Below are 22,053 nucleotides of genomic sequence, written 5' to 3'. Positions count from 1 at the left end.
GAACCACCCCTCTGTGTATGATATCAGACCTGCCACAGATACAGCACCCATCTCTCTGTATATCAGATCTGTCACAGATACTCCAACCATTCCTCTGTGTATGATATCAGACCGGTTACAGATACTGGATCTATCCCTCTGTGTATGATATCAGACCTGTCACAGATACTGGATCCATCCCTCTGTGTATGATATCAGACCTGTCACAGATACTCCATTCATCTCACTCTGTATAATATTGGACCTGCCACAGATACTCCATTTATTACTCCGCGTATGATATCTGACCTGTCACAGATATTCCATCCAACACTCTGTGTATGATATGAGCCCTCTCACAGATACTCAGTCTATCTCTGTGTGTGTGTTATCAGACCTGTCACTGATACTAAATCCATCCCTATTTATGAAATCAGACCTGTCACAGATACTCCATCCATCCCTCGGTGTATGATATCAGACCTGTCACAGATACTCAATTAATCCCTCCCTGTATTATTTCAGTCTTGTTACAGATATTTCATCTCTCCCTCAGTACATATCAAGCCTGTCACAGGTATTCCATCCATTGCTCTATGTACATCGGACCGGTCACAGATACACCATGCATCCCTCTGTGTATGATATCAGAGATCCTCCAACCATCCCTCTGTGTATGATATCAGATCTGTCACAGATACACCATCCATTCCTCTGTGAATGATATCAGACCTGTTACAGACACTCCATCCATCCCTCCGTGTATAATATCAGACCTGCCACAGATACTCTATTCATCACTCTATGTATGATATCTGACCTGTCACAGATGCTCCATCCAACCCCCTGTGTATGATATCAGACCTCTCAAGATAATCAATCTCTCTCTCTGTGTATGTTATCAGACCTGCCACATGTACTCCATCCATCCCTCTGTGTGTGATATCAGACCTCTTACAGATGCTAAATCCATCCCTATATATGATATCAAACCTGTCACAGATACTCCATACATCACTCTGTGTATGATATCGGACCTGTCACAGATACTCCATTCATCAATCTGTGCGTGACATCTGACCTGTCACAGATACTCCTCCCCTCCCTCTGTGTATGATATCTGACCCATCACAGGTACTCCTCCCCTCCCTTTGTGTATGATAAAAGAACTGCCACTGATACTCCAACCATCCCTATGTGTATGATATCAGACCTGTCACAGATACACCATCCATCCCTCTGTGAATTATATCAGACCTGTCACAGATACTAAATCCATTCCTATATATGATATCAGACCTGTCACATATATTCCATTCATCACTCTGTGTGTGACATCTGACCTGTCGCAGATACTCCATTCATCACTCTGTGTGTGACATCTGACCTGTCACAGATACTCCTCCCTCTGTGTATGATATCTGACCCGTCACAGATACTCATCCCCTCCCTCTGTGTACGGTAAAAGAACTGCCACTGACACTCCATCAATCCCTCTGTATATACCTTACCTGTCACAGATTCTCCATCCATCTCCCTGCTTATGATATTAGACCTGCCACATATACTCCATGCATCCGTCTGTGTATGATATCAGACCTGTCACAGATACTCGAACCACCCCTCTGTGTATGATATCGACCTGCCACAGATACACCACCCATCTCTCTGTATATCAGATCTGTCACAGATACTCCAACCATTCCTCTGTGTATGATATCAGATCTGCCACAGATACTGGATCCATCCCTCTGTGTATGATATCAGACCTGTCACACATACTCCATCCATCCCTCCGTGTATGATATCAGATCTGTCACAGATACTCCATTCATCACTCTGTGCATGATATCGGACCTGCCACAGATACTCCATTCATCTCTCTCTGTATAATATTGGACCTGCCACAGATACTCCATTCATCACTCTGTGTATGATAGCTGACCTCTCACAGATACTCCATCCATCACTCTGTGTATGTTATCAGTTCTACCACTGTAAGTCCCTTGTACAGTGGTATCCCGTATACCCAGTGCCTGTAAATTAAATGCTACTAGTGGGCCTGCAGCGCTGCTTGCGCCACCCACTGAAGTAGCCTTTCAAACCTGTCTCATGCCTGCTAGCGCAGGGCCTGTGTGCACAGTTTGCTGCCACAGGGACCTGGCATCTATATTTACTTGCCAGGCCCAGAACTCCCCTTTTACTCCATGTAAGTCACCCCTAAGGTAGGCCCTAGCTAGCCCTATGGGTAGGGTGCTAAGTAGGTGGAAGGCAGGACATGTGCCTGGTTGCGTGGCCTGTCCTGTTAGTGACAAACAGCCTATTTGGCTTCTCACTGCTGTGAGTGCTGCCTTCTCATAGGATTGCATTGGAAATGCCCTGCCTTATGTGTAGGGGGTATTGTCTGATCTATGAAGGGTAGCGTAGGCATGTTTCCTATGGTTGTAATGGTAGTGAGAAATGCTGCTTACTGGTGTAGGTGGAGTTTTTATTACCATTATAGAAATGGCACTTCTAGAAAGTGAGCATTTCTCTGTGCTTATGACTCTGGTGTTTTGCAGCTTGACTCCAATCCACGTCTGGGCAGAGTGACAGCTGGGCTTTGTGCATACCTCTCAGACAGCCTGCACAGGGAGGGTGGAGGTGTCACAGAGGTGCATCTGCATATTGAATGGTCTTCCTGGGCCGAGAGAAGGAGAGGTGGAGCACACCTTCATTTGTAAAGGCTGTGCCCAGGCCTCACAGAAAGGGCTCATTTACCCCCAACTGATGTCTGGAGCCTGTGCTGGAGGAGCGAGGGGACACTTCTAGAACCAGTTGGAACTGATTGGAACCTTTTCTCCCCCTTTTTGTGAAAGCTTGTGCAAAACTGAGCATAAGAGGGGGTTTCTCCATGTTAAGAGAGACACTAATGGCCTGACCTGGACACAGGACACTGCTGGAGGGACTTGCCAGGAACAGCCTTTGGACTGCTGCTGTTGTGCTGACCTGTGACCTGTTGGGGCACCAGGAGGAACGGCCACTGTCTGCAAGCCTTTGTGCTTGCCTGTTGCTTGGGCCCGGCCTCTCTATGACCCCTTCTGCTGTCTCCAGGGGCTGGAAGCTGTGGCCACTGTTCCCCTGCAATTTCATTTCAGAAAACGCTGAAAGGGCGCTTGACTTGCAATTTTTCCAGCGCATGAGGAGCACTTGATTTTATGTGGAAGTGCCAGGAGAGCGCTACAGCTCCTTTTTCTGGCTGGTTCCAGTGCGAGGGGAGCGTTGCCTGTGGCTGAGATCCCCGAGTGCGGGGACAAAGGAGTCCGGAGTGAGCGCACTTCTTGTGGTGCCCCTCGGGCGAGGAGCACTGAGGAGAGTGCCCCCAGGCCACCGTCAGGCACCTGTTTTGGTGCATCACCGCTGCAGCCCGAGTCGGGAAGTAAGAGCGTCTCTCCCCGTGTGGGAGACCCGCCGACAAAGGGCTTCATCTAGCAGGGTGAGTGGCCGTGTCAACCTCATAGCCCCGGAGGGCTCATAACATGCACCAGGCACTCCATGCATCCCTCTGTGTATGATATCAGACCTGTCACAGACACCCCATCCATCCCTCTGTGTATGATATCCAATCTGTCACATATACTCCACTCATCCCTCTGTATCTATCAGACCTGCCACAGATACTCCATCCATCCCTCTATACATATCAGACCTATCATAGTTACTCCATCCATCACTCTGTATCTATCAGACCTGTCATAGATTCTCCAGCCATCCCTCTATACATATCAGACCTGTCACAGATACTCCGTCCATCCTCCTATTTTTGTTAGACTTGTCTGAAATTCTCCAATCATCCCTCTGTATATCAGACCTGTCAAAGATACTCCATCCACCCTCCGTGTATGATATCAGACCTGTCACAGATACTCGAACCACCCCTCTGTGTATGATATCAGACCTGCCACAGATACAGCACCCATCTCTCTGTATATCAGATCTGTCACAGATACTCCAACCATTCCTCTGTGTATGATATCAGACCGGTTACAGATACTGGATCTATCCCTCTGTGTATGATATCAGACCTGTCACAGATACTGGATCCATCCCTCTGTGTATGATATCAGATCTGTCACATATACTCCACTCATCCCTCTGTATATATCAGACCTCTCATAGATTCTCCAGCCATCCCTCTATACATATCACACCTGTCACAGATACTCCAGCCATCCCGCTGTATCTATCAGACCTGCCACAGATACTCCATCCATCCCTCTATACATATCAGACCTGTCATAGTTACTCCATCCATCACTCTGTATCTATCAGACCTGTCATAGATTCTCCAGCCATCCCTCTATACATATCAGACCTGTCACAGATACTCCAGCCATCCCGCTGTATCTATCAGACCTGCCACAGATACTCCATCCATCCCTCTATACATATCAGACCTGTCATAGTTACTCCATCCATCACTCTGTATCTATCAGACCTGTCATAGATTCTCCAGCCATCCCTCTATACATATCGGACCTGTCACAGATTCTCCATCCATCCCTCTGTGTATGATATTAGACCTGCCACAGATACACCATCCATACATCTGTACATATCAGACCTGTCACAGAAACTCCATTGTTCCCTCGGTTTATGATCTCAGACCTGTCACAGATACTGCATCCTGTGTGCAGTTTCCACGTCTGTGACCGCGTATGCCAGAGCGGGCCACTGTGAAGTTTACTGCTGTGACCATCAGGTAGTGGCTGGAGTGCGGGGGGACTGCTGTGGCAATCGGTCTGTTGCCCGCGTGCGGGGTAAGGTCAGTGACCTCGTATGCCAGCGAGGGTCATCGGAAATAACCAGGACCGTTCAAGCCATCGTTGAGAGAAGCGACCGCCATGGTGACCCAGGGGAAACCGAGCCCCTATTGAGGATTGGAACCGTAGCACTCAACACCCACCCTGTTTGACGGACAAGAGGAACTTACTGTCTCCCCGGAGGAAGCGCCCTGGACACCCAGCCACTGCCACTATAGAGCCACGAGTGCTGCTCAGCAACAGCAGCCTCTGCAGCTCCCTGCGAATCTCTGGTGGCACAACTCCTGAAGGTGCAGGTATGACTGACTGTAGGGCCGGAAAGGCCCCAGGGGTAATTTTTCTGGTCTGTAGCACTTCGGGCACTGTAACACTTTTCACTTTTAAAAAAGTCAATGTGGGACTCCTGAGACTTGGACTACAAGTGGACCCAACCTGAATGTCACCAATAGTGAATAGTGAGAGGGATGTGGGACACAGGGACCTGATTATCGAGCACTAGAGCCCTGACCTCGGAGGGCTGTGTGTGCTGCTTGTGTATGCTGTATTTCTCTTTGTGTTTGTAAATGAATATTCCTTTTTTCATAAAAGCAAGTATTTGACCGGACATTGGGTCAGTGCTGCTGCTGGATGTATTTTCAGTTGTGAGCCTGTGTGCACGCCCCTCCTTCCGCCCGCTGAGAAGCCTTGGCTGCTAGTCCCACACTGCTGGTAAAGGTCAAGTGCTGGAGGGAGCTTGGCCAGCTGCTCAGGACCCATAGTAAGTTGGGCACTGGGTCACCAGTAGTAAAAGGCCTCACCCCTCCTGTTGGGCCCAGTAGCTCCTGCTCGCCCCATGGCCCTCTCAAAGGGGTTCTGTCATGCAGATACTTCATGCATCCATTATGTCAGGTCCACCCTGGATACTCTATCCATTCATAATATCAGGCGTACCACAAATTCTCCATTCATTAATTATATCAGGTCTGCTGCGCATACTTCCTTCAATCATGATATCAGGTCTGCTGCAGATACGTCATTCATTCATATCAGGTCTGCTGCAGATACTCCATTCATTCATATCAGGTCTGCTGCAGATACTCCATTCATTCATAACAGGTCTGCTGCAGATACTCCATTCATTCATGATATCAGGCCTGTTGCAGATACTCCATTCATTCATGATAACAGGTCTGCTGCAGATACTCCATTCATTCATGATACCAGGCCTGCTGCAGATACTCCATTCATTCATGATAACAGGTCTGCTGCTGATACTCCATTCATTCATGATACCAGGCCTGCTGCAGATACTCCATTCATTCATGATAACAGGTCTGCTGCAGATAATCCATTCATTCATAACAGGTCTGCTGCTGATACTCCATTCATTCATGATAACAGGTCTGCTGCTGATACTCCATTCATTCATGATACCAGGCCTGCTGCAGATACTCCATTCATTCATGATAACAGGTCTGCTGCAGATACTCCATTCATTCATAACAGGTCTGCTGCAGATACTCCATTCATTCATGATATCAGGTCTGCTGCTGATACTCCATTCATTCATTATAGAGAGGGAGAGACAGAGAGAGAGAAAGAGAGAGAGTGCGTGTGTAAGGTTGTTTCCAACACAACGCACAGTCCGAGTTGCAAGGTTTAATGTCACATTACATACTCGCAGTCAGGTGAACGTTCACAAACACCACTCTAGATGCAAGATCCGAATCCACTCTAAACAGTGGTCAGTTTCTTAGACAAGCACTGGTAATGACAAAGAAAGTTCTGCTAATCCCCACAGACAGCGAGGCTCTTGGGAGCATGGACACAGGCGTGGGTACTCAGAAGCAAGGGCGACCCTGGGCGTGAACAGGCGCGAGCAGACTAGAGCAAACCACTGGGAAGTGAGATCTACAGTCAGTACACCAAAGGCTCAAAATGCCCCCACAAGCACACTCACGTCAGTTTCTTTCAAAAGGTCAACCCTCGCGCGGAATTGTCCTCCATCTTAGATCGGGAAGCAACGTTCTCTTTTCTCAGGGTGCAAGGCATCCTCCAAACTTGGGTACTTAGAACATCATGTCTTGCAGTATTCAACACCAATAAAAATAATTCTGAGAGCATGTGAAGAGTAATTCTGGAGAGGCATGAAGTTAATACAAGAAGTGCATAGATAATGGTTTAACCCCAGAGTGAGACTGCCCGTTGACCCTGATTGGTCCCAGCGACAGATCCAATGCTCGTCTGACAAGAGGTGAGACATGAGGCGTTAATGTTCTTGACAGCTGACCTCAGAGCGAGCCCACACAAGTCCACTGCATTTGATGGACATCATTAAAATCACTAACGTCCACATAAATGTCCCCTTCTGACGATGACCTGTGACTGCACCTTCCATCTCACCCGCGTGACGTGCACCAGAAACCTCTCGTGTGCGATTCGACCAGCATCCAGAGAGTAATGTCTGTATATTTGTGTGGTGTCGCCAACTGTACCTGAAACGATTCTCTCTGCGCCTCTTCAATATCCGGGGTCCACAGTGGCAGAGGTTGTTGGTTAATGAGAAGACAACACCTTGAATGAATGATGAAGGATAATTCTGCAGCACCTTTCAGTTGTCGCCAGGTTCTGTAAGGATCCTGAAGGAGGGGAGAATTTAGGAGAAAGACTTGGGAAGAAAGAAATACTTAGGTTTGCATAAAGATCTGTGTCCTGCAGGAAGTGGGCTGAGCAGCCAAACTCGTGTTGTGTAGACCTCTTGGCTCCCACAGTCAAGAGTTCTAAGATGCCTTCGGAGAAAGGTCTCCTCTGATGAGTGGGCATTGTTGGAGGGACAGAAACAAGAGACTTTCCTTATACATAGGTAGGGGCCCCTCCACGCCTGTATCTCTGCTGAATGCAGACATCTGTAAAGCATCCTGCCCTTGGCACCCAATGGTGATCCAGGATCCGGAATTAATATCTCCTGCTCCGAGACCAGGGACTTGTGTCCCATGTGACTAATGTGCGTCCACCTGAAGGTTTGTGTGCTCCGTGCTTCCGCATATTGGCGATGATGTAAGTGCTATGGGACTGCGCAGGACTGACTGTGGAAATGTTGGTTTTCCTTCAACACCCCAACTTCTGATCTCTCGCCCGCAATTCACCCAAAATGCAGGAGCCCGTCTGCTTTGAGGTTGAAATAATTCCGACCCTATTTCGCCTGCTCTCAGATATCTGTATTAGTGACCAGTCCAACAAAATGACCACCTCTAAAGCACTAACTACATTTAATAGGATTTTGTACGCCAGTAAGCCTGGGTTCTGGTCCAAAATCAGGCTGGTAGGAGCTACCTCGGACCCTGCACTGAAAGCAAGAATGCCTTTTACAAGTTTAGAAAGTTGGCCCATCATGATTTGGGGACTGTACCTTCTGCTTTGCAGCATCTAAACCCTGGACCACTCACCCTTCTCCTCATCAGCATCCATCGGTTCTTTTCAGGAAATACGTTTTTAAAACTTTATTTAACCAGTAAGTGATGATTTCCTCCACGATATTCTGCACGTTTCGGACTGCGCCAAGAAGCCTCCGAGGTTTCTTTGTGCTCTATAAATGTCCCGATCCTACGTCATGTCCTATCGGTGGCCAATCGGGCTCCTCGTCATCCTCCTGCTGTTTACACGTCATAGATGCTCTAGTTTCACACTGAGCCTTGCTGCTTTCACGGCGGAGGGTCCTGGTGCGTATTCAAGGGCAGGAGCAGGCGGTCACACTCCATCTATATTCTTCACTTTGACATTAATATCCGTAGGCAGGGCCACTCCAGAATGTCGTAGATCACTGCTAGAGTGTTTTAATAGTTTCCTCAAAGGTGGAAAAATAGCTTTTTGTAGCCTCTGAGGGCCCCGCCCCACCCTTCATAAATCTTTCCGCGTCCACCCCCTCACCTGCTCTCTGTTCTCCTGCGCGCAGCCTCCGTCACAGGAACTCTACCAAAGACTCACCCATCGAGAGTTTTTAAACAATTATCTACATAAACATTTTCCATTAACTCCTAAAAAACAAATGTTAATCAAAATTCCTTTCTTTTTCTGAATTATTCAAAGATTTAATAGTTTTTTTCTTTTCCCTTCTTTACAGCATGGTGGTTTGCTACCAGGACACGCGCCTTTCTGTTTTTTTAGAAAAATACTCCTGCTTTCATCAGTTAGCCCACAGCTCACCTCTGCTTTTCGCCAAGGTGGAGTTTCATAACTTTGGATGTGTCACACAACGTTTCCCCAACTTACCTCTTACCAGGTTGACAAGTCCTCTTCTGTTAATGTGACTCATGTTTTGTAGTTACCTTCCCGTCCAGGCCCTTGGAAAACCCAAGATTACATTTCACCCAAAATCTCCGCCATGGCACTGAGTAAAAATGCAACGAACCACACATCTCAAAATCACCAAGATACAAAATACCAGAAGCAACACAGCAGGGCACAGTATTAAAAATATCATTTTTTGTTTTATTTGGAATACGTTACTCTACTCGCCTGTGGTGTATGGTATAAATACACTCTATAAATACCGTTAAGCCACTCCCCTTGGGGCTGTTTCCAAGGTTCACATCCAAATGGCTGTTCCCTGGCTCCTTTTTTCTTTAAAATTTATCACAAAACCCCACCCCAACAATGCCCTCTCCCGCCCAAGTTTCAAGTTCGCAGCAGTTGATGGGCGCGGCCCTTCCCCCGCCCCCAGGCTGCAGGGAGCGTGCTGCTGGCGGTGCTGGTGTTGGGGCGTCAAGCCTACAGCCCTCCAGGCTGGTCCCCGCTCTCAGCTCCCAGCGGCTGGGGGAGTGCTGGGAAAAGGCGGGCAGCGGGGCTGGGCGGACAAGGCCCCGCCCAGGTCCGCGCACCTGCAGCCTCTTGGGCACGGTGCCACGGTCAGGGGTCCGTCAGGCGGGAAGGAGGGAGGCTGCACCTTATAATGAGGAGGGACTCTAACTAGGGGGGAGGGGCAGATGTGTATTTTGTAAAGGTGCTGATGTGTAAAAAGCAAGGCTGCCATACCCTGGTGGCACTGCCATCGTAAAAGGCATACGGACTCTGATGGCACAGATATCTTACTTGACTGATATACACTAATGGCTGTTACTTTACAGGGTTCTTAAAATACACGGATGGCACAATTTTGTTATGCGTCTGTAATACTCTGATGGCACAGATAGTTTATGATTCTGATATATAATAATGGCACAAGCAGGATAACGAGGAACATGTACCCTGATGGCACTGGTAACTTATGAGTTTGATAGATTTTGATGGCACAGGCAGGTCATGGTGGGGTGCAGACATGTGGTGACAGTAAGGTCAGGCAGTCTGCGGGGCCAGTTCCCTCAAGATTATAGGTTCCTGCTGGGCTGATCTACAGTGGTGAAGGTGTTATATCCTGATGGCAAAGTTATTATATAAACTGCACACGCTCTGAAGTTACAGACAGAGGTTTCGGACATGTACACTCTGGCACACAGTGAAACTCTGTTGGCAGATACTCGGGTGGCACCACAATGTCAGGGGGTATATACTATCTGATGGCATGTGAACAGTATAGGGAAAGATACACCCTGACAGCACATGTAAACAACGTAGGTAGAGATGACCAGATGGCACAGAAAGCATGAGAGCAGATAAGCTCAGATTACACACAAGATTTAGAGGTATATATTCACTCTGATGGCACAAATAGTTTATGGGGAAAGATACAGTGACAGCAAACTAAGCATGTTGGGCAGATACACTCTCATGGTGCAGGCAAACAATGTATATCGATATGACCAGAGGGCACAGAAAGCATGAGAGCAGATATGCTCCAAATATACGCATAAGGTTTACAATTATACATTCACTCTGATGGCACATGTAGTTTATGGGGAAAGATACACTGATGGCAATAAACCATGTGGGGCAGACACATTCTCAAACAGTCTACATAAGGATGATCGGACGGCACAGAAAACAAGTGACTCCAGATACGCTCCAATTCCATACATGAAGTTTAGAGCTATATGTTTACCCTGATGGCACATGTAGAGATGTGATGGCAAAGTAAGAACGCGGGGTAGATACACTCTCATGGTAGACACAAACAATGTATGCAGATATGATTAGATGGCATGTGGGGCAGATATGCTCCACTTACACTCATAAGGTTTGAAGATAGATATTCACTCTGATGGCACATGTATTTTATGAGGGAAGATACAACGATAACAAAGAAACCATTTGGGGCAGATGCACTCTCATGGTGCAGGCAAACAATGTATGTCGATATGACCAGATGGCACAGAAAGCATTAGAGCAGATATGCTCCAAATGTACACATAAGGTTTAGAATTATACATTCACTCTGATGGCACATGTATTTTATGAGAGAAGATACAATGATGACAAAGAAAGCATTTGGAGCAGATACACTCTCGTGGTGCAGGCAATGTACATAGATATGACCAGATGGCAGAGAAAGCATGTGAGAGCAGATATGCGACGATCACACACATAAGGTTTCGAGGTGTGTATTCACTCTGATGGCACATGTACTTTATGGGAAGATAAACTAGTGACAAAGAAGCGTGTGGGCAGATACACTCTGGTGGTACAGATTAAGAAGGCTGATACACTCCCAGGGCACACGTATCCTGGAGGGGCAGATAGAATGACAGATTAAGGAGTCTCTGATGGCACAAACAGATTAACAGGACATATTGAGTGACAGCTCATGTGTTCTCTGGAGACAAACACGCTCTGATGGCACTGGGGTGACTTGCAGAGGCGGTTGTGACTTTTCTGGAGGTAAGCACACTCTGATGGCACTGGGATGACTTGCAGAGGGGGTTATGAAGTTTCTGGAGGTAAGCACACTCTGATGGCACTGGGGTGACTTGCAGAGGGGGCTCTGACATTTCTGGAGGTAAGCACACTCTGATGGCACTGGAGTGACTTGCAGAGGGGGTTATGATGTATCTGGAGGTAAGCACGCTCTGATGGCACTGGAGTGACTTGCAGAGGGGGTTATGATGTATCTGGAGGTAAGCACGCTCTGATGGCACTGGAGTGACTTGCAGAGGGGGTTATGACGTTTCTGGAGGTAAGCACGCTCTGATGGCACTGGAGTGACTTGCAGAGGGGGTTATGACGTATCTGGAGGTAAGCACGCTCTGATGGCACTGGAGTGACTTGCAGAGGGGGTTATGACATATCTGGAGGTAAGCACGCTCTGATGGCACTGGAGTGACTTGCAGAGGGGGCTATGACGTTTCTGGAGGTAAGCACACTCTGATGGCACTGGGGTGACTTGCAGAGGGGGCTATGACGTTTCTGGAGGTAAGCACGCTCTGATGGCACTGGGATGACTTGCAGAGGGGGTTATGACGTTTCTGGAGGTAAGCACACTCTGATGGCACTGGGATGACTTGCAGAGGGGGTTATGACGTTTCTGGAGGTAAGCACACTCTGATGGCACTGGGGTGACTTGCAGAGGGGGTTATGACGTTTCTGGAGGTAAGCACACTCTGATGGCACTGGGGTGACTTGCAGAGGGGGCTATGACGTTTCTGGAGGTAAGCACACGCTGATGGCACACACAGATTATGAAGACAGATAAGATTACGGCTTGGGTATCCAGTAGAGGGAAGCACTCTGATGGGAAGAGGTGGTTCATAGAAGGGGGTTCACACTGAGGGCACATAGAAGAAAAGGGGGACAATTACACTGTATTGGAAGAGGTGGCTGAAGTGCACAGACACACTCCAGTGCCACAGATGGGGATAGGAGCAGGTACACTCTGTAGGCTTGTGGGAGCACATACAGTGTGATGGAGCAGGTGGGCACGGAAGCACCTTGGCACAGGTGGCTATTCGAAACTGATACACAGATAGCAGAGATGGCTTGAAGCTGTGGATACACTCTTATGGCACAGACGGTACTAGGCGCACAGGTGTTTTATAGGGGAAAAGATACGCCCGATGAAAGTAGGCGTTTGGGCAGTTACAGTCTTATGACACAGAGATCAGCTATAGAATGATGGCACAGATGGTATCTGGAGACATACTGGTGGCACAGACTGCATATGAAAACAACTGCACTCGTGGTGCACGTGGCTTATTTGAAAAGACACACTGTGACGTCACAGGGAGATTCTTGGGGTGGGTGCACCTTGATGACACATATGGATCAAAGAGGCAGTTGCACTCTTTGGCACAGATGGGTTGGGAGGCAAACATACTCTGATGGCACATAGAGGGGTTAGAGCAGATACATAATGGTGGTTCAAATGACTCATGGAGCCATATACGCCTACGGAACAGATGGCGTCAGGGGGAGATGAACTCTGATGTCATCAGTAGCTTAGAGAAGCGGATACACATTGATGGCATAGACAACAGTCAACCTGTGATGGCACAGATGGTATTCAGAGACACATACAGTGATGGTATAAATAGCTTGTATGGACAGGCACACAGTGTTGGTATGGATGCTTTATGGCGGCATGGCATAAAGTACGGATGCATCATAGTGGCACAGCTGGATTACACAGGCAGGTACACCTTGATGGCGTGATGGATATTTGGTGACAGGTTCACTTGGATGGCAAAGGCTGATTAAAGAAGTGGGTACTTTCTGGCACAGAAGGATCATAGAGAAGGGTGAATCCTGATGGCATGGAAGGACGTTGGCGGCAGGCACACTTGGGGAGCACTGATGGATTATAGAGGTGGGTACCCTCTGGTGGCATGGATGGACTTTGGCGGCAGGCACACTTGGAGAACACAGATGGATTATTGAGGCGGGTACCCTCTGGTGACATGGATGGACTTTGGCAGCAAGCACACTTGGGAAGCAGAGATGAATTATAGAAGTTGGTACCCTCTGGTGGCATGGATGGACTTTGGCGGCAGGCACACTAGGGGAGCACAGATGGATTATAGAGGCAGGTACCCTCTGGTGGCATGGATGGACTTTGGCAGCAGGCACACTTGGAGAAAAAAGATGGACTATAGAGGCGGGTACCCACTGGTGGCATGGATGGACTTTGGCAGCAGGCACACTTGGGGAGCACATATGGATTATAGAGGCGGGTACCCTCTGGTGGCATGGATGGACTTTGGCGGCAGGCACACTTGGAGAACACAGATGGATTATTGAGGCGGGTACCCTCTGAGGGCATGGATGTCTTCTGGAGGCAGAGATATTGTTATGGCACAGAGACCAGAAGCACTATGATGGCACAGAGAGGATGTACACTGTTTTGGCACAAAAGTAAGAGGTTCCAGGAGAACAGTTGTATACTCTGTGAGTGCAATGGAAAGCACGGTATGGTATAATATTTTGGCACATCAGTAGCAGTCTGGATCATGGAAAGATTGCAAGGTTACTTTGGCAGTGACCAATAGCCGATTCTGCCCCCTACTGGCACATTAATCAACACATTATATGTTTTGTGGGTGAGCTCATCCCACGGACACGGCGGATGTGCAGGGATATATGGACACAGCAGAGAAGAGTAATCTTATGGCAATCGTTACTCTACATCTAAGGCAGTGTGCTATGGGTATCTCAAGATGGCGGCATTGTTAACATGAGACTGCGATGAAGTTACCGGGTGCTGGTGTGGTTTCTACATATGGCAGCAGTATCGGCCAGAGGTGTGGGTTTAACACTGTGGCCACAGCTAATAAAATCCTACTTTGTGTGAGGAGTGTAGCATACCCCAATAGCACCATTACCTGCTCATGAGAGGAGGGCGGAGCACCCGTTTGGAACAATAATTAGATTACAGGGGCACAGTGGGTGTTTCATTATGGCAACATTATGTACCTGCGATAACCTTGGCACCATTAGTGGGCTATGTTGAGAAATTTGTATATCCAGACAACAGAGTTATCAATAACTGAGAACACTTTCATTAATACTCTGGGAGTAAATTGGGATCAAGATATGTATCTTGATATTAGAGATACCAGCTAATACCGGAGAGGTGGTAGTCCTCCAGGGGAAGGGTTGGTATTCAGATGGCACAGTTGTCAGCCAGCTAGGAGCGTGGTCACAAGGTTGAGTAAGAGGAGTTACCACTCTGCGGTGGCACCATTTTATCATGGTGCTCATGGGGCAATGAAGCCTTCTCCTTTCTGGCAGATGAGTCATTATGCAAATGTTAATTGCGATATCAAACTGGTTCGTCAAGGACCTCTTGCCCCATCATGCACTGGGTGACAGTGGAAATGGTTGGTCTGTCGCTGCTTTCTTTAACCGCAGACATTGGGTGAGCTCCCTACCTCTTACAGATGACTTTTCTTCAGTGGCAATATCACCTTCTTGTCAACAACCAATCCGTATATATGACCGCATCAGCCCTGAAGAAGCTCCATGTAAGAGTGAAACGTGTCAACGGTAGGTTTAGGTAAGATGCAGTTTCACCTACTGGTGATCATAGTACTCTTGAGGACTAAGCCATGTGGGCTGTGAAATGTACATCACGCAAGCACGAGATAATCTAAGAAAGGACTTGGGAAGCTCTTTCTGCCTTGTGCCATGGGTTCCTCCTCATCCCACCATCATAACCAATCCTCATCATATCTTACTTCAAAATCCTTGGTTCAAGGCGCTCGGGGAGCAGTTATGCTGTCAACCTTTACTTATTCCCTGTGGTCCACTCGTTGCAGAAGCTTCAGGTCAAAATATACCTCTACTGAGAAGAGGCAACAGATATTTTCTAATGACTATGCCTCTGACCTATAATTCATAGTTTAAGCTACTGAGAGGTGGATTGGCAAGAAGTTTTTGAAGTTTAACTTTTCAAAAAAATAAATCTAACCTGTCCACACCAAACTGTCTAAATGGGACAATCCTCGGTGGCCCTCATCTCGGGGCAGCTGCCCTGAACAAGTCCAAGCAATCTGCATTCTGGCCACTATCTTGGGCTCTCAGTTGCTTGTAGAAGCCCAAATGGCAACAATGAGGAAAAAGGAAATCATGTTATTTACTGAATGAAGGATCCACAGAGAATCTTTCCTTGCTTATCTTTTTCTCATAGGGCTATTGCCACCAATGCAGATATTCAATCCAGGGTGAAAGAGGCAACTCAATTTTCCTGGGATTAAAAGAGTCTGGCCTGGCTCAGAGAATGCAGAATGGTTAGGATTCCTTTCAGCTTAAAAGTCTGATGACCTCACTGCATGTCGTGAGAACCTCACTGGCGAACGATTAACAAGAGGCATCTGTTCAAATTGCCCTGCTTGCTCCAGAAAGTGTTTTATGGTAGCAGTCCAACCCTTTTCTCTTGAACAGTTTGTGAAATATGCTCCCACGCCCCATCTTAGACCATCGACCAAACTTGACCGTTCAACAGAAAAAAACAAGGTCTCCAAAGGGTGCAGGAGACCCTCTTAGGAGCAAGAAGCCACCTGGTGGGACTCCATGTGTTTCTCTGTTAGAGCACAGTCCAAGTTCTTTAAGTTTAGAAAAGTCCTCAGAACTGGGCTCCTTATACAAGCATTCATCTCTGGGACTCCAGGAGAATCATGGAGAGGCTGCACAAATTTGTCCCCAAAACTTTCTAGGGTGAAGTGTATTGTTAATGGTTAATGCCTGACCGCGGGCCCATGTGTAAGACGTTGAGTAAAGAGTTGATGGATACAGCGTGTGGTGCCGGGAACGGGTAGGAGCCTCTGGGAATGAGTATGTTAGACTGTGAGCCTGATTTAGATCTAGGTGGACGAGTTACTCGGTCTTAAAGGTGACGTATATCCGTCCGCCGAAATATAAATCCCATTATATCCCTTGGGGTTTATATATGTTTTGACTGTTTCTCTGTCTGTACTGGAGGTGCAGGTGAGGTCTCCCTTGCCTGGTGGTATAGGACAGCACCCATGGGGCTAGTAAGTTCTCTTCTGCTTAGTTTTGTCTCTACCCAGGATGCAGGTCAGGTTTCTTCTGCATGACGGTGAGTGTACTCAGGGGGCGGGCCTCCACTGCCCGACATAGCGGCGACTGCACCCAGGGTGCAGATCTCCACTGCCTGACATGGTGGCGACTGTACTCAGGGTGCAGGTCGCCACTGCTTGACGTGATGGTGTCTGTACTCAAGGTGTAGGTCTACACTGCCTGATGTGGCGGTGACCGTACTCAGGTTGCAGGTATCTACTGTCTGATGTGGCGGTGACCGTACTGAGGGTGCAGGCATCTATTGCCTGACGTGGCAGTGACTGTACTCAGGGTGCAGGTATCTACTGCCTGACGTGGCTTTGCCCATAGTCAGGGTGCAGGCATCTACTGCCTGACGTAGCGGTGACCGTTCTCAGGGTGCAGGTATCTACTGCCTAACGTGTCGGTGACCGTACTCAGGGTGCAGGCATCTACTGCCTGACGTGGCGGTGACCATACTCAGGGTGCAGGTATCTACCGCCTAACGTGGCGGTGACCGTACTCAGGGTGCAGGTATCTACTGCCTGAAGTGGGGGTGGCCGTACTCAGGGTGCAGGTATCTACTGCCTGACGTGGCGGTGACTGTACTCAGGGTGTAGGTATCTACTGCCTGACGTGGCAATGACTGTATCCAGGGTGCAGGTCTACACTGCCTGATGTGTCAGTGACTGTACCCGGAGTGCAGTTCTCTACTGCCTGGCGTGGTGGTGACTGTATTCAGGGTGCAGCTCTCCACTGCCTGACGTGGCGGTGACCATACTCAGGGTGCATGAATCTACTGTCGACTGCATGACGCAGCGGTGACCGTACTCAGGGTGCAGGTATCTACTGGCCGACGTGGCGGTGACTGTACTCAGGGTGCAGGTATCTACTGCCTGACATGGCGGTGACCGTACTCAGGGTGCAGGTCTCTCATCTGTGGTGTTGCCGTGACTGTACCCAGATTGCGGGTGGGGGGCCCTCACTATGACATTCATGGTTATTTTGTTGAATTTTTATACAAAGCCTCTACAAACACAAAGTATTTTCCTCAATGTCCATGTTGAGTGATGAAAGTCTAAAAGCTACAGAAAGAAAAAACTGAAAGAAAAGTAAAACCCTACCTGTTAGCCCCACCGATCCCTCCCCGCCTCCCGCCCTCCCACCTCTCCACCCTGTAAAGATGGACAACTAGCAAAACTCAAATATATTGTCCACTTTGGGCTGTTATGAGCCCTTCAAAGGAGGGGAGGGCGTATGACCCACATGGGAAAGTCACACCCCATCCTACTGTCTTTCAGCACCCATCCCCTCCTTGCATGGGCGTTATTATTTAGACATTTATTATTTCTTCATCTGCAGCCCCTAGTCTGGATGCTGTTCGTCTGCAGTGCACGCCTCTCTGTGGACCAGTCTAAAGACGGAGGAGTTTTGTAAGGCATAAAACGAAAGTCCGGCCCCTATCCATCCTGACCTCCCAATTTTAAAATCCAGTCTGGACCTAACCAAAATGAGAAAAAAAATAAAAAACACTTTATAAAAAAAAACAAAAAAAAAGTACAACAAAGAATTCTAAGAATCGTTCCCCAATTCACGTTCTTTAGCAGGGAACGGAGTGTTGGTATTGGGGTACAGAGAAGAAGACTGGTGTTCATCTCCCTGCTTCTGACACTTTGAGATAAATGAAGGATTGTGAGGTACCCAAAAGAGATACCGGTGAGGTGGGATTGAGAACCATCACTCCCAGCGATGATCTATGGCACCTTTGGATCCATTCTCTATGGTAGGCACACTGAAGGCATGATCTCTGTGGCTGCCAATCAATCAATTGACTTCGAGGACAAGCAGGTGGACTTACATCCACTCTCCATCTCACGTTAGCACAAGCTGAGGGCAGAGCTGAGGTCACCTGTCCATACACATTGCAAGTGTCTTCTCAAAGCAGTTGAATCCATTCTCCTGTGGAATCCACTTTGCCTCACGGTGATGGCTCGCCTGTTTGTAGGCCGTATTTCCTGGTGAGTACAATTTTCCATACAGTGTACCCACCCCTGCACAATTTGTATCCAATTTGCTGACATTGTATCCATTTATGCACTTAAAACCAAATCCTTTCATGGATGATGTTATTGCAATTCACCAACTCTCTCTGACCATGGCGGAGATACACAATGATAAATCCAATCCCTCAAATATACGATCCTTACTCCATGGAGGATGATGTGACAATCATCGAGCAGCTGGTCGTATCCAATTGCTTTGATTGTTGAGGCTGTAATAATTCTTCCAACCACTGTATCCACGCTCTACAACAGATTGTATCATAAGCCATTCCACTATTCCTTGTATCCCTGGAGTTAGGTTGATGATGCTTCCGTCACCCTGTGATGTCTTGAATGCACTTGTTCGAAGATGCTGTGGTCTGCTTCTTGTACACGCTTGTTACATCTACTCATTATATCCTTTAGCTACATCCATCTGTAGGAAATTTGCCATTACATCCATTCTACCTCTTCTTGTATCCCTATGTAGATGAAAGCCTTGTTTAAACATTTCCCTACTCACTGATCAGTAGCACAGCCAATCTCCCACTTCTTGTATCCTCATGTAGATGAAAGCTGCATTTAGACATTTCCCATGTGCTACTCACTGATCAGTAGTACAACCATTCTCCCACTTCTTGTATCCTTAAGTAGATGAAAGCAGTGTTTAGATATTTCCATGCACCCTGATCAGTAGCACAGCCGTTCTCCCACTTCTTGTATCCTTAAGTAGATGAAAGAGGTGTTTAGACATTTCATTACTCATGGATCAATAGCATAACCATTCTCCCACTCCTTTTTTCCTCAAGTAGATGAAAGCAGTGTTTAGACATTTCCCATGCGCTACTCAATAAACAGTAGCAAAGCCTTTCTCCCCCTTCTTGTATCCTTACATAGATGAAAGTGGTGTTTGGACATTTACCTACTGACTGATCAGCAGCACAGCCATTCTCCTACTTCTTGTATCCTTACGTAGATGAAAGCGGTGTTTATACATTTCCTTACTCTCTGATCAATGGCACAGTCATTCTCCCACTTCTTGTATCCATAGTTAGTTGGATGATGTTTGGCAAAGCCCCGCATCTGTTATTCATTCTTCTGCGGTCAAACTCATATCCGTTCACTTTAATTGTCGACATTAAACTATTCCTTCGTTTGTTGCATCCTTACTCAGACATAATCAATGTTATATCCATTCTCCAATTCATTTGTATCCATTCTCTTTGATGGATGAAGTTATAACCATCCCCAAGCTGATAATACATCCATGGACTTCGATGGATGTTATAGCCACATTCCAACTTATTGTATCCATGGTCTTCAATGGATGACGCTATATCCCTTTTCCAATTCAATATAACTCTGCTCATCCAGAATGTCATTGCAACCTTCTAGTGCCTTTTACCCTTCCTTGTCGATAGAGAATGTTATAGCACTCTCCAAACTATTATAACTTTGTCCTCGATGGATGATATTACAGACATTCTCCAACTCCTCACAGCCATGTATTTAATAGATGATGTTACAGCCATTCCCCGACAGATTATCTCCACACTAGTCATTGGAGAGTTTCAACTCTTCAGCAATCACTGTTTTTCCTCGGGGCCATGGTATATTATCCACTCTCCCAGTCAAATGATGAGTGCACTCTTGGAGTGGCCCTACTACTTTCACCTTTCCTCTTACACGGCATCAGCAGTAGTAGAGAGAGCTTGTTAGGTCCCCTTTTGTCCCTCTCTGCTCATGTAAAATCTGCACCACCACAGGAGAGATTGTTCCATTGCACTGAAAATGCATTTCCAAATCAGTACTCTCCTGTTTAGGGGGTGTCCGCAGATGCCAATCAAGGAAGGTATTAGCAAAAGAAAAGGTCTCCTCCCTCTCTGCAGATGGGTGTGCTCGTGGGTGTGTCCATTGGGTGGAGAGGAAGGGAGGATTAACACTATACTCTGGTGGTGGAGTGTGAGTGTGGCAGCCCGGTGCTGTTGAACCCGGCGGCAAATGTGTTGTAAGGGTGGAGAGTCTGCAGGCCCACCAGGGAGTTGGGAATCATGGTGATGGTGTTTGGTGTCATTAGAGGAATGTCATCTGGGGAGCGACGCAGAGTGAGGGTGTAATCCGGAAGCGAGGTTAACCGCAGGGCATCATGCGCCTGCACCGCCTCGCACTCATGGTGTGCCTGGTTCATCTGCAGTGAGGCGATCTCCTCTGGTGTGTGGCTGATGTCATTAACAGCATTGCGTTGGGGGCTGGGCTGCCGGTGAGTATCCTGGCGGCGCTTATCCTTGCGGTAGTAGAGGGCGGCAAATGCTAGGACATTCAGGAAGAGCAGTGAGGCGCCCACAGCGATGGTGACGCTCAGCTCTGTGGAGTAGTCTCGCGGGTTCTCAAACCCCAGTGTGCCTCCGGGATCCTGGTCTGAACCAGAGTTGTCATTGTATGTTGGTGAGCTAGGAGGACGTTTGGTGGTCCAGATCTTTCCATTGGGCCGGCGTGTTATGTGGGAGTTTTGCGTGGTGTCTGGCGGTGGCACTTTGGTGGTAGTTGAGGTATACTGGAACATGTCGTGCAGGTTGTAGAGGTGGGGGACTAGGTGCTTCCAGAAGGCCACCTTGGTGGCTCGGTAGTGGTCACGCACTCTAGGCTTCAGGCCAATGTGCAGGTACAGCTGATCGCGGGGGTTGTACTTAGACCAGGCCACCTCCTCGAAGCGGTTGGCTTTTGTGTGGATGAACTTGGTGTCCTGGGGAACTGGCTTATTGGGATCCCTGAAATAAGAAGAGGACAAAGAATTGGTTATTACACATTTGTCCAATTAATTCTTCAAAGCAGTACAAAGAAACACAAGGTGTTGGTGAACCCATCCCAATCCTGCTGCAACCTCCCATTGTGTACACCATAAGAAAATGCAAACACCCTTGACTGAGGACATTCGTAGAGTGCTACCTAGTAAACTCTCTAAACTTGGACATATGACGTACAAAAGTATGATAAACAACAAGATCCAGATTAGCACCTCAGAAGAAAATGAACTATATTTGTGAGAGTGTCCCTCATATATCCATAAGAACATGATCTATACCGGACTTTCAGGACATCCAGCAAGAAAAACCTACATTCAATTATTGCAATAGGAAGTCATCTACATTGTCAGTAGGTTTCCTGAATATTTATCCTGGACCTGGCCTTTCTGCACCAGCGTTGGAGATCTCTTGAAGGTCATCATTGTTGTAGCTCAACTCAAAGTGTGTGGAAACAAAGCCAGAGTCAAGATGAAATCAGGGTATGGGGCAAAATAAAATATATAACAAATATATATTTTGTAAAAAATT

The 22,053-nt window shown here is 47.5% G+C and overlaps 1 protein-coding gene across 1 annotated transcript in view; it reads right to left on the bottom strand.

Annotated features, from left to right (window-relative positions):
• Window positions 1-9,227: 9,227 nt before the first annotated feature.
• The window catches only part of NLGN3 (neuroligin 3), a 474,172-nt gene continuing 461,346 nt past the window's right edge, over window positions 9,228-22,053 (bottom strand). Inside the window, exon 7 of the mRNA XM_069209374.1 lies at window positions 9,228-21,489. Coding sequence (XP_069065475.1) covers window positions 20,664-21,489 — 826 coding nt within the window. The 3' untranslated portion in view covers window positions 9,228-20,663. The remainder of the gene's footprint in view (window positions 21,490-22,053) is intronic.

This window comes from Pleurodeles waltl, chromosome 2_1, assembly GCF_031143425.1.
Source record: "Pleurodeles waltl isolate 20211129_DDA chromosome 2_1, aPleWal1.hap1.20221129, whole genome shotgun sequence".
NCBI classification, from domain to species: Eukaryota; Metazoa; Chordata; class Amphibia; order Caudata; family Salamandridae; genus Pleurodeles; species Pleurodeles waltl.
The sequence above is the reverse complement of the archived record's forward strand: the minus strand, read 5'-3'. Positions and strand labels throughout refer to the sequence as shown.